The sequence below is a fragment of the Melitaea cinxia genome, chromosome 16, assembly GCF_905220565.1.
Source record: "Melitaea cinxia chromosome 16, ilMelCinx1.1, whole genome shotgun sequence".
NCBI classification, from domain to species: domain Eukaryota; kingdom Metazoa; phylum Arthropoda; class Insecta; order Lepidoptera; family Nymphalidae; genus Melitaea; species Melitaea cinxia.
The window spans coordinates 16,664,252-16,677,577 of NC_059409.1; the positions used below are offsets into that span (position 1 = coordinate 16,664,252).

Consider the following 13,326-nt stretch of genomic DNA (forward strand, 5'->3'; position numbering starts at 1 on the left):
GAGTCAGTAGACATCTTTGCAGATAACCTTACTATATTTAAGAAGAAAGTATTAGTCATTTGATTCCTCAATTCAAAGCTATTTAGTACTCATATTAATTTAGAACTTTTTTTTAAGTGTAAAAATTTATTTTATTTTAATTCAAAATCAAAATCAAAAATAGCTTTATTCAAATAGGCTCCAAGAGCACTTTCGAATCGTCATTTTACAAATTAAAACTTTAAAAATCAGTTATTATATTTGTAAAAGTAAAGCTACCACCGATTCGGAATGTAGATTCCGCAGAGAAGAATCGGCAAGAAACTCCGTAGTTAGCAATTAAGGCACCAATACGAGTATTATTATGAAATATGTAATTTATAATTTTAAAATAAATTAAATGTAATAGTTATTTAGTTCTTTATTTTGTATGTATTTCATTGTTTAAATCCTGAATGCTCAAAATCTTTAGAATAGGCAGACGACATAATTGTCTAAAGCGCATGCTGTAACTACCTTTAAGAGGAATTATATGTATATATTTAATACCTTGGCATATAACTGATTGTAATTTTTTTAAACATATAATTCTGTTGGCGGTTCTAACTAAATAAATAAATAAATAAGGTAGAGAACACTGAGTTTTCAGACGGATGCAATAACGATTTCCGCTTGGAAACTTTTTGGAAACAAGTATGTACCGATGTTTGATATAGTTATGAGAATACTCACACATATTTTTGAAAACGGTAACATTTTTGTACCACTTGGGTGGCAAACGAGTGTACATTTGCACAATGGCAATTAATTACTAAAGAATACAAACGCCTGCGACATTAGAAGCATCACATGTTTGTATTAACATTTGGCTGTGATCTTCGATAGAACAAAGTCAGTTTAAATATTTCCTGTAAGGTAATCACTGTATACGATAATTTCTGCTGTGCGCTCATTGTTGTAAAATGTACATATTGCTTGTTTCCTTATTGGGTACTTGGTGGCAATATCTTTCACGCAGTATGTACATACAGAAGCGCAGAACGCATAGCAGAATCTACATTCCCCATGTCCAGTTGTAAGATGTTTATCGTCTTCGTACAGTACACAATGACACATCAATATATTTATTATTTAATATTTACGGGAATTTCACTCATTGTAATGAAACAACTTTTAGAGATTTTATCGCGGTTTATTAAGTTTTTTAGATGCCCGACGTTCCGGATACTTTACAGCGACAATGTTCACGAGAGAAATTAACTTTAAAAAAAGTTGTTTCATTATAATCAATATATTTAATTCGAATCTAACCACATGCGTTTCCACTTCCATCTACTCTTTTTTCAATTGATATAGAAATAAGATTTAACAAATTAAAATTATCATCATTTGGTTTACGCTAATCTACATCATTGCTAAGTGAATATTTTTTTTTCTAAATTACAATAAAAATATATATATGTGTATTTTTTAAAAAGGGTTATGTAACAATATCGTGCAATTACTCTGTCCGCATGATATGTTTATTTATGTACTAGTTCTTATACGTGAAGACCTTTCATTAGCCAAATGTTGTTTAGTTCAATTTGCTATATGTTGTATTTGTGCTGTTGGTTTTCCGAATATTAAATAAATAAATAAATATATTAAAAAGAAAAACTATAAAAGAGAGAAACTTTATATTTATTTAGGTTATGTAGACTTTTTTGATAATAATTCATGAACACCACATTACGTCACAAATACATGATTTACAATAATAATTTATATTCAATGTTGAAGCATATTATGACAAAATTATAAAAATTTATAAATAATTATAAACTTGAGCAGAGTAAGGTTGGTGACGAGGACAGGCTTGCGACACTATGATTATTCTGAGGTATATATTGCTTGGAGATCCTCCATAGGACATCATTCAGTGACCAGCCGTTCACACTCGGTTCACCATGAAGGCCTTTGTAAGTAACCATCACACCATCTAAGTTCTTAGATAATTAGTAAAACGAACAAACAATTGTGACATGACATTCTTAACTGCTGCTGTGCTGTAAAAACACACTCGTCATCATTTTGTCACATAATGTAAAGTTCTACTTACAATTTATGTCGTAATTGTAAAATAACGCTTACGGTTTGTAAGTAATATAAATGACCAATGTTTGTCTTAAAAAGTTATTGTTGTTGAAAAACATATCAAGCACAAAACACATTGTCATGTGTACAATGTATAAATTAATTATATATGTATTCAAGAGTATGTATTATCCAGTTTGTCTCTCATTCCAGCTAGCATTCTGCGTATTAGTGGCATGCGTTGCGGCTGACAACGTGCGTCAGAAGCGCGGTATCCTCAGCGGCCTTCACTCTCCGAACGGATTATCAGTCGGATCATCCAGTGGCTACAGTTACTCTGCACCCCCCTCGAGCTACTCCGCACCTTCTGTCAGTTACTCCGTACCCTCTGTCAGTTACTCAGCACCATCAGTCAGCTACTCGGAGCTCGCTCCCTCTATTAGCTACTCAGCACCTGCTCCAGCCTTAAGTTTAGCTCCAGCCATCAGCTACTCATCTGCCCCAGCAGTGAGCTACTCCGCCCCTAGTGTCAGTTACTCCGCCCCATCTAGCTACAGCTACTCACCTGCTCCAGCTGTGAGCTACTCCGCTCCGGTCGCCAGTTATGCCCCTTCAGTGTCGTACTCGGCCCCAGCGACCCGGGTCGTTACCGTCAAGAAAGTTGTGAATGTTAAGAAAGTGGTCACCGTTCCTCAAGTGGTTAATGTACAAAAAGTGATCACCGTTCCCCAAGTGGTCACGGTGAACAAGGTGGTGCCCGTCAGTGGTTGCTCCGGCGGTCTGTCCGGTGGTTGCGGCGCCAACTATGCCAGCAGCTACGGCTCGGGTTACACCAACGGCTGGTAACTTGTGTTCAATGAATTCTAGTCAAATGCTCAATATATGATTTATACTTATTTTATTTTTTTAATAAACAAAACAGATTATAAAATCTTTGTTTATATTTTATCCTTAACATTTTTCTATTAATAGACCAATATTTTTGTGTAATACATTTTATACCAATATTTTTGCAGTTAATGTAAACGAAGTTGTGTCAAACCTTAACAAAAAACAAAAGCAAGTGTTTTTGAGCTTTTATATAAAATGATTAAATACCTCTTTTGGAAATATTAAAAAGTAGTATAAATAGTTTATTTTCTTTATCTTTCGTCTAATATAAATATTGAACGCCATTTCTTTCATAAAGTAATAAATGATTTTTAACATACAACTGTTACGAATTCGTTGAAATCTTTAGTAATAGGTAAACATGGGTTACAAATACAAATGGTGTCGCGGCTGGATAGTTATGTAAAACCCAATATTGACAGCGATTCGCGCTTGTTTGACTTCGAAGTGATTACATCCGTCACGGAGTCCTTGAACCTTAATTAGTTCTTGCGATATTAGCTGTGGATATTTTAACGATGTTAACGTATTAATAAGCCTACTTACTAATATTATTGCGAGACTTAAAAATTGTGTGGTGTCATGGGACACCAGGTAGGAACGAAGTTCTTTCGGATAGTATATAAGCAACACAATTTGAAAACAAAAATGTTGAATTTTATATATATTTTCTAGTTCTTGATGTTTTTTTTTTAATTTTGTTGATTGGTGGTATATATATATGTAAATATATATATATATATATATATATTATATATAACTAGGTCCGTAACATATAGACGCCTGCAACACCAGAAGCATTGCAAGCGCTTGACCCAATCACCAATTCCCCCCAGGTGTTCTGATCAACTTACTCACCAACAGGAACACAATAATGCTAAAACCAGTATTATTCAGCTGTGATCTTCTGTAAGGTCGAGGTATTACCCCAGTCGGGCTGTTCCAGATTTTGAGCAGGAAATTCTAGCTGTACCCTACCTCATTTTTTAATTAAGTACATAAAAGTATTTAGGAAATTTAGTATTTTAGAAAATAACAAATACCGTAAAATAAAATAAATCAAACAAAATAATAATAATAATAATAATTCAAATTATTAAGTGAAACACAAAACATATGGGTTTATTTATTTTTGTCGACAGTATTAAATTACATAAATAATTTAAAAAAGTTTACTAGTAATATTTTAGTTTAACACACGTCATATTATACAGTCTGTGACTGATATTACGCCACTTCCGTTATATATATTTTTTTTCGGTTTTAGTATCACATTTTTTTCAGTTCGCTCGTCCAGCCAAATGTCAAGCCTGCCGTAAGGAACTTCGTTCCAATAATTTGGTTGGATTGAAAATTTGAAATATTTTGTACTAAAAGCATATCACTAAAACTAGTTTTAATTTAGTCGATTATTAAAGAATAAAAAATAGTTTGTGGGATTTAATTACAATAAGCGTTTTTTCACATATACTAGTTATATATTACAATAAACGTACGGCCCATCTGATGGACTGCTCCAGATTTTAAGCAGGATATTTCCTGTTATGTCCATCCTGATTAAAGAATATGTTTTAATCCATAAAATTTATTTTTTTTAGACGAAAATTTGGATTTACAATGATACCATTACTTTCTTTCATTGTAGAAAACGTCATTTGGCGTAAACGTAAATAGATTTTCTGATATATCGATCCTAAAAATATTAAATAAGATACTAGCAAATGAAAGCATGAAACATATTGTTTAAAAAAATAATCGTTAAAGTTCTCAGTAATTTATAATTTTGGCGCGCCATTATACGAATTTTAATGTTTTGGGCGTTATTAATTTGATCATAAATTAATAACATTAACGCAACGTGTAATTAAAGTTGACAGAATAATTGTTATTGATGACAGAACCGAGTGTTATTAACTTGTAATTGATATATTAGCATGTTTTCTATAATAAATTACATATAAAAATAAGATACAATAGCTGATTTGTTTGTTAGAAACTCGATACAATATAAACACCACATCTTTTTTAATTTGTCAAAAATGTCAAAATTCACGATTCTTGTCAGCCAATGTTTCAACTCTCATTACAATGGGTCTTATAGTTTGGTTATAGGGTTTTTTTTTCATACAACTAGGTCGGCCAACAAACGTACGGCTCACCTGATGGTAAGCGATTACCGGTGCTTATAGACTGCAACTGTCTATCCCCAATTCACCCCAGGAGCTCTTGTTACCTTGCTTACCTTGCTCACCAACAGGAATACAACACTTCTTGAAAACAGTATTATTTAGCTGTGCTCTTCTGCAAGGTCTAGGTACTGATCCAGTCGGACTGCTCCATATTTTGAGCAGGAAATTTTCTGCTATGGCTCAAGTTCAGTTTATAAAATTACCGTACACGTTTTAACGAATAGACAGATAAAGGACAACACAACTATATTTCCTGTAAACAGTACAAATATGTTGTTAGAGAACTTTCACGAGATCTATAAAACATAAATTAATGAAAATAATACAATTTCCAGTACCAGCCGTCGTAATAAGATATCATCATCATCATCATTACAGCCTATACAGTCCACTGCTGGACATAGGCCTCCACAAGTTGACGCCAAAAATAACGTGAACTCATGTGTTTTGCCCATAGTCACCACGCTGGGCAGGCGGGTTGGTGACCGCAGTACTGGCTTTGTCGCACCGAAGACGCTGCTGCCCGTCTTCGGCCTGTGTATTTCAAAGCCAGCAGTTGGATGGTTATCCCGCCATCGGTCGGCTTCTTAAGTTCCAAGGTGGTTGTGGAACCTTGTTATCCCTTAGTCGCCTCTTATGACACCCGCGGGAAGACAGGGGGTGGCTAAATTCTTTAGTGCCGTAGCCACACAGCACATAATAAGATAAGATAATAAGATAAATCAATAACAATACACTTAACGACGTTAAATATACCGATGTAGATTAACAAGTAAATTGAATAACTTTATCTAACTGAATTTGTACTCGAATCTCGGGACAAGCTTTTTTATCATATAAATTATATAACAGTTATACGTTGATAGTAAAAGTTTCAAAGGACAGCCCGACTGGGGAAGTACCTCCCCTCTACCTTGTAAAAAACGATTGAACTTTACACCACATGACTGCAGTAAAAGTTCTGCACAATACGCGTGCACTATGTCTTAGATATATATATGAAAAGAGAAAGAAAATGTGTTCTCGCATCACTCTCTTGCTCCGTTCGCTTCACCCGATCACACTTTTCGTAACCCTTCAACCAGCAATCCAGTTTACAACAGTAAAGAAGTTTTTCTTCAATAATACTTAGTTGTTTTATTGTATAATGTAACTCATACTCGACGGCCGATCCGGTTTCTCTTGCGTTTGTACACAACATAGTCACTGAATAATGTTGACATATTACTGAATGTAGTGAACTAAACTAATAACTTCAACAGCCTGCAAATATGCAACAGCTGGGCAAAGGGTATTAAAAAAAATTGGAAAGCTAAAATTGCTTCAATTAAGATTTTGAGGAATAAAACTCAAAATAATATGTTATTGTAACTTTTTTCAATAAACAAATGTTATTGTGACCTATGTCAGTAAATAAATAAAATGATTTTAAAATTGAATCCTACAACCAGCGTGTTAAAACAGACAAATATTGAGCTCTATGGTATTATTTTGTATTATTATTTCTAATGGCTCGTGGCAGGAATAGAACTAACAAAGCAGAAGAAACCATCGTAACTGCAAACTGCGTCAACTGATTAATAGCCAAGTAGTATAAGAACTGGTTTCAATCAGTAAATAAAATATAATTATAAATGAATTAAACAGTCGCCTGTCAATAAAACGTATGATTAAGTTGATAACATACATTAAAGAGAATTACGATGTCGATATTTTATTGCAACGAATTAATTATAAATAATCTTTAATGCAAATATTTGCATACAACTCAACTTTAAAGCTTGTGATACACTAGTATTTAAATTTAATTAATTTATTCATTAGAATTAATGATATATATATATATTCAAAATATCACGGATGATTCCACAAATGTCATATGAAGAATTGAAATGACATAAAGGAAACTCATTGGTACGTTATTGAACAATCATAATTTCAAACATTTTATTCCAGAACTATTTTTATGAACTTACATAATATTTCTGTTTAATTTCCTGTATGCCCTTGTCTTTACGATAACGACACACCAATACCAGCCTAAAAAAGTTTTACTTCAAAAATAATTTTTGAACACACTACAAAAACTGTAAACGTTAACATACTTCTTTATTACTACTTTTTTTTGTTTAAATTTGCAAGGTTTGTAGTTACCGAGGAGCAGAAGAACAAAGAAAGATTACGTCATCACGAGTGACCCGAAATCCGGTATATAGGTGTCAGCGTCATCGCACGGGGCGCAGAGCATTATTTCGTCTCCACGGACATCACTTACCAATATGAAGGCCCCTGTGAGTACTCCAAGAATTACACATTACGTGCTAGAAAAACATTCAAATTTAATATATCTTAAATGCTATTGTATTTTAAGCCGTTCATTTAAAGCTCACGTGAACAATGAGCTTAATTAAATTATGCAAAAGTCCCAAATGACAATAATTAAAACTATTTAAGTGCTGTGTGGCTACGGCACTAAAGAATTTAGCCACCCCCTCTCTTCCCGTGGGTGTCGTAAGAGGCGACTAAGGGATAACAAGGTTCCACAACCACCTTGGAACTTAAGAAGCCGACCGATGGCGGGATAACCATCCAACTGCTGGCTTTGAAATACACAGGCCGAAGACGGGCAGCAGCGTCTTCGGTGCGCCAAAGCCAGTACTGCGGTCACCAACCCGCCTGCCCAGCGTGGTGACTATGGGCAAAACACATGAGTTTACGTTATTTTTAGCGTAAACTTGTGGAGGCCTATGTCCAGCAGTGGACTGTATAGGCTGTAATGATGATATAAAGTAATAATTATTTTACTTAATTCAATCAAATTTTTTTACAGATCGTTATCTGCGCTTTCGTAGCCTGTGCTTCAGCTGGCTCTGAAAAGCGTGACAAGCGCGGATTGCTCAGTAGCCTGCACTCTCTTGACTCACTCTCTTACGGAGGTTAATACGGTGGGCTCTACAGTGGGTACGACTTGGCCGCACCTGCACTAAGCTACGCCGCACCTGCACTAAGCTACGCTGCACCTGCAATCAGCTACGCTGCACCTGCCGCTAAGATCGTCTCCGTCAACAAAGTGGTGAATACCCACAAAGTCGTCAACGTCCCTAAAGTGGTGAGCGTGCCCAAGCTGGTGTCGGTGCCGCAGGTGGTGACAGTGAACAAGGTGGTGGCCGCTCCCAGCCTCAGCGCCTACAGCGGAGGACTCGCCGGCTACGGGTACGGATCCGGGCTGGGTTACGACGCCGGATACGGTCACGGAGCGGGTTACGGATACGGTGCCGCTTATGGTTACGGATCCGGTTACTCTGCCGGCTGGTGGTGAAAATTTTAAAAAACTATTTTTCTAGTCAAAATTTTTTTTTAAATCTTTTATTTTAAAAATATTATTGATAATTAAATAATAAAAATATTTTCTTAAGCTAATGATTCTTTTATTAACGCAATCCTCAACATGCTGTACAAAATAAATTTTACGTATTTATAAGAAAACGTACAAAATAATATAATACGTAAATATATTTAAATAAAGTAGGACTAAGTATATTTTTTCTAATTTTAAATAGCTTTTTATCAAATGTTCATAACCAATAATATTATAATATTATTGGTTATGAACATTTGATAAAAAGCTATTTAAAATTAGAAAAATATATTGTAACAAACTCTTACTAGGAAACGGCTTTTGATAAAATAATAGTCAGGTCTTCAAAATGAGCACACAAATCGGTCCAGGAACATGTTGAGTTTTGTGTATTATATCTTAAACGTGAAAATTTTTATTTGAAAAAAAAATTATTGTCAAATATTGGGTTTATGTGGTTCAATACTTTAGGGGCGCTTAGAAAGTTTTACTTCTATATAAGTTAGTAAACTTCGGTACCAGTAAGGAAATCTGCTGTCTTCTCTTTATGAACCTCTTAGTTATTTTATTTTTATAGATAGCTCCAACACACGACAGGGGGTTAATCCTTACGAACTGTACCCTCACACACTCACTCACTATTTAACAAAATAATTATTCAGGTTGAAGGGTTATAAAAAAAATAAAAAATCTAAAATAAAAGTATGTTACTCTTTATTACATCAACTATCTGCTAGTGAAAGTTCTATCAAAATCGGTCCAGCCGTTTCAGAGATTAGCCGAAACAAACAGACAGAAAGAAAAAAAATGTTATTTTGGTATATGTACCGTATAAATAGCCATAATATGCATTTAGTGAAAAGCGGTTATTTTAATATTATAAACTGATACTCCAATTTTATTTATTTGTGTAGATTTAAAAATTAAAATAAATGAAAACTCTAAAATCAAAACATATATTGACACTTGCTATCCACATCGGTACCGTAAATGCTATGAGTACTCTCGTACCTATGTGAGCTGTACCTTACCTACGTGTGCTCTAACGCGTCTCTAAGGATCAGCGCTAGCTGTTCCACAAGATTTCAATCCCCATATTGAACGCCTCCAAGGAGGCTGTGCTTACTCTCACAAAATGAATAATACGGGAGGCGCTTACTCTTAAACTTCTATACTTTTATAACAATGCACTAATATACTATAAAATACACCCTTTTATACAGAATACAAATCAAACTATAAATTAAATATCATTCGAAGTATTTTTTAAATACTACTACAGTAAAAAGAGTTGATAAAATAAATATTATGTTGGACGTCAAAATTTTGGATGTACGAATGAGGTAAAAACTGAGGTCGGGCACAGCAGGAATTTCCTGCTCAAAATATGGAGCAGCCCGACTGGGGAAGTACCTCGACCTTACAGAAGACCACAGCTAAATAATACTGTTTTCAAGCAGTATTGTGTTCCTGTTGGTGAGTAAGGTGACTAAAGCTCCTGGGGGGGATTGGGGATTGGGTCGGCAACGCGCTTGCGATGCTTCTAGTGTTGCAGGCGTCTATAAGCTACGGTAATCTCTTACCATCAGGTGAGCCGTACGCTTGTTTGCTGACCTAGTAATATATAAAAAAAATGATAGCAGAATCACACGAGAACCGCGTGATGAATAAAGATGTTTTGTTATGTCAGGAAACTATTAACTAAAAAGCCTATTGAATATGCAAACCTAAAAAATATTCTTTAATTTTTTACAATATATATATTTTTAGTTTCTACCATATCTACCGTAGTGAAATATCATGTCATGTGAATAGATCAGAGCCATCTGTGATTATCTGCAAGAACCAAATCAACTAATCGAACTTATAGTCTATATTCTAATTTTTCCGGTTCTGGTTCTCGTGAGACATACAGTGTGTACAGTGTGGTCGAACTTCTTTAAATTGAAAAGAAATACTTACACAGCGGCAGCATTTAGTACTCAAGAAAACATAACCTCCGGCAGCACTGGACTGCAGTTTTATCAATTAATCTAACTTGTTATTTTACTTTTAGTTTTTTTTTTTTGAATGTTTATTAATGTGACTTATTTGAAATGTTAGTTAGTCGTAGTTGAAAAAGTCGTGTGTGTCTGTGTGTGTGTGTGTGTGTGTGTGTGTGTGTGTGTGTGTGTGTGTGTGTGTGGTTCTTCCTGACAGACCCGAGAGCCTGTTTGTCCAAATAAATAAAAAAAATCGTTTCTCAAGGAGTAGAATTGCAAGGGCACACAATGCATATGGGATTTATAACGAATTTCGTGCGAAAAAGAAGACGCAGCAGCTAGTATTGAAGCATTTTTAGAAAGTGCTACTTACATTTTATATTCGTTGTTTAAATTATTTTGTAATTCAATACAACTGATCGAAAAATCATATTCTTAAAATACTACACCTAATAGGACAAAGCCATACTTTTTCTACAATTACGCTTACGATTATTTACCTGAACGATCCTTATCCTTCATAGAATAGAACGCTTTGTCTAGCAAAACCCCAAATTAGAACGCCTATAAACGCCTATCTGTCAACGGCACCCACTAGGATTATCTCCTGTGTCGGGGGTCTTGAAACATACAATATACACGCACAAAAACCTAGACAACGGCAAACATCTTCATTTCCGATACAAATGTTTCTCATGTGCGGGGATCGAACCCACAACTGCCAGGACAACAGCCATAAACCAGTGCTGTGACCGTTACGCCAACGCGTCGTCATCGAACACTCGAACACACGACTTCAAAAGATTCGCCACAAGGCGCTGATTCCATACAAATCAAGATCGTGAGTGTTCAAGATCAATGCATGACGATAGGCTACGTCTAATAACGGACAACTATCACTAGCTGTTGACATACGTATATCCATTCACAAGGGCTCTATCGACGAATGGTATCAGGTCACCTAATCAAAACTTTAGCTAAAGCTTTTATATTAATACTACAAATTGTTCCAAGGAAGGTAGCCTAAGGAAAAAGTTTGAGCAACTGCTGGAAAGACTAGGCGTTATCTTTGAGACTATAGTTTATGAAAACATAAGTGTTAAATATCAGAAATATTTATTTATTTATTTATTTATTCTTAATGTACACCGAAATACAGACACATATAAAGAAAGATACAATAGAAGATGTACAAAGGCGATCTTATCGCTAAATAGCGATTTCTTCCAGATAACCTTTGGGTACAGGACACGATACAGTAGCAGCGGTTAAGGTGTGCACAAATTAAGGAGTAAAGATCAATTATAAATAGATAAAAACTACGATATGATAAACTTACATAATTATTAAAAAAGAAAAAAAAACATAAATAAGTAAATATTTTAGTATATAATGTATGAAACATATATATACACACACACATACATACATACATACATACATACATACATACATACATACATACATATAACATACACATACATAATTACATTGAGGCATACAAATATCTACATAGTAATATGCATAAAAAAATAATTAGATACATAAAATATACAGTAACAATAAGTATTTACAAATAATAATATATAAACATCATATCAATAAATGTTATTAACGATATGTAGATAGAAAATGTTTTTTAACACGTCGTTTAAAAGTATCAATCGACTCTGCTTGGCGAATGTCTCGCGGGAGGGCATTCCACAGTTTTACGGCCTTAACACAAAAAGATTTGCTGTAACATTGACTGTGCGATATAGGATGTTTAAGTCTGTTGTCACCCTGAGAACGAAGGCCTAACGTACTGGGCACGTCCGAGCCAAGAAAAGTAAAACATTTTTTTAGGTATGGGGGAGTAGTGGGATGGAAAAGGATAGAGTAGAGAAAAGATAGAAGATGTAAGTTGCGGCGTTCTCTTATTTTAAGCCAGTTAAGCTGTGCTCGATAATCTGAGATATGATCGTACTTTCTTAAACCAAATATGAATCTGATGATCATGTTTTGAAGGCGTTCAAGTTTATTAAGGAGAGTTTCAGACAGGTCAGAATAGCAGACATCAGCGTAATCAAGAATAGGGAAAAGAAGTGTGTGGGCAAGTGATATCTTAGTTTTGATAGGCAAGAAATTTTTCCACTTTCTCAATGTGCCGATTGCAGCATATATTTTGCGACTGATCTCAGCAACTTGAGGTCTCCAAGAAAGTGTGCTGTCTAGAATAAGGCCTAGATTTTTAATACTACCATGAAATTCTAATTTCGAGCCACCAAAACAGACAGGAGGAAGATAGGAAACATCTACTTTGGATATCTGTATAGAATTACCTATTATGGAAATTTGCGACTTATTAGGATTTATCGACAGTCCATATGATTTACACCAAGAACATATAACTGCAAGTTCCTGGTTAACACGACCAATTGCTGTAGCCAGATCGTCAACAGGAGTTGTCAGATAGATCTGCAAGTCATCAGCATATAAATGAAAAGGAAGAGAAAGAATATAAGTTAAAGAATTAATAAATATGGAGAACAGAAGAGAGGAAAGAACACCACCCTGAGGTACTCCAGCTCTAAGACGGCTGCATGAGGAGAGCTTGTCAATGGTTCGAATTCTTTGTGCGCGATCATAAAGATAGGAACGGAACCAATTAACAACATCTGGTGAGAAATTTAAGTTTTCGAAAATTGCGAGGAGAATGTCATGGTCAACAGTGTTAAATGCGTTCGAAAAGTCTAATAGAACTATAATTGTGACCTGCTGCTTATCAATCCCAAGCCTCATGTCGTCACATATTTTAGCAAGAGCCGAAACAGTGCTGTGCCCAGGGCGGAAACCAGACTTGTTTTTGTTG

General features: G+C 34.9%; 2 protein-coding genes across 2 annotated transcripts; both read left to right on the forward strand.

Moving 5' to 3' along the window:
* The first annotated feature begins 1,928 nt into the window (after positions 1–1,928).
* On the forward strand, positions 1,929–2,986 carry LOC123661170 (cuticle protein 16.5-like). The gene is made up of 2 exons (XM_045596157.1): positions 1,929–1,940; positions 2,269–2,986. The coding sequence occupies exons 1-2, from the start codon at positions 1,929–1,931 to the stop codon at positions 2,899–2,901; spliced, it is 645 nt and encodes a 214-aa protein (XP_045452113.1). The 3' UTR covers positions 2,902–2,986.
* Positions 2,987–6,406: 3,420 nt separating this feature from the next.
* Positions 6,407–8,454, forward strand: LOC123661001 (cuticle protein 38-like). Its single transcript, XM_045596016.1, has 2 exons — positions 6,407–6,426; positions 8,094–8,454. Exons 1-2 carry the CDS (start codon positions 6,407–6,409, stop codon positions 8,452–8,454), a joined length of 381 nt encoding a protein of 126 aa, XP_045451972.1.
* Positions 8,455–13,326: the final 4,872 nt, after the last annotated feature.

Coding starts and splice junctions, on each gene's coding strand:
- LOC123661001 (XM_045596016.1), top strand. CDS start 6,407: ATGCAACAGCTGGGCAAAGG. Junction 6,427..8,093: donor ATGCAACAGCTGGGCAAAGG/GTATTAAAAAAA, acceptor TGGGCTCTACAG/TGGGTACGACTTGGCCGCAC.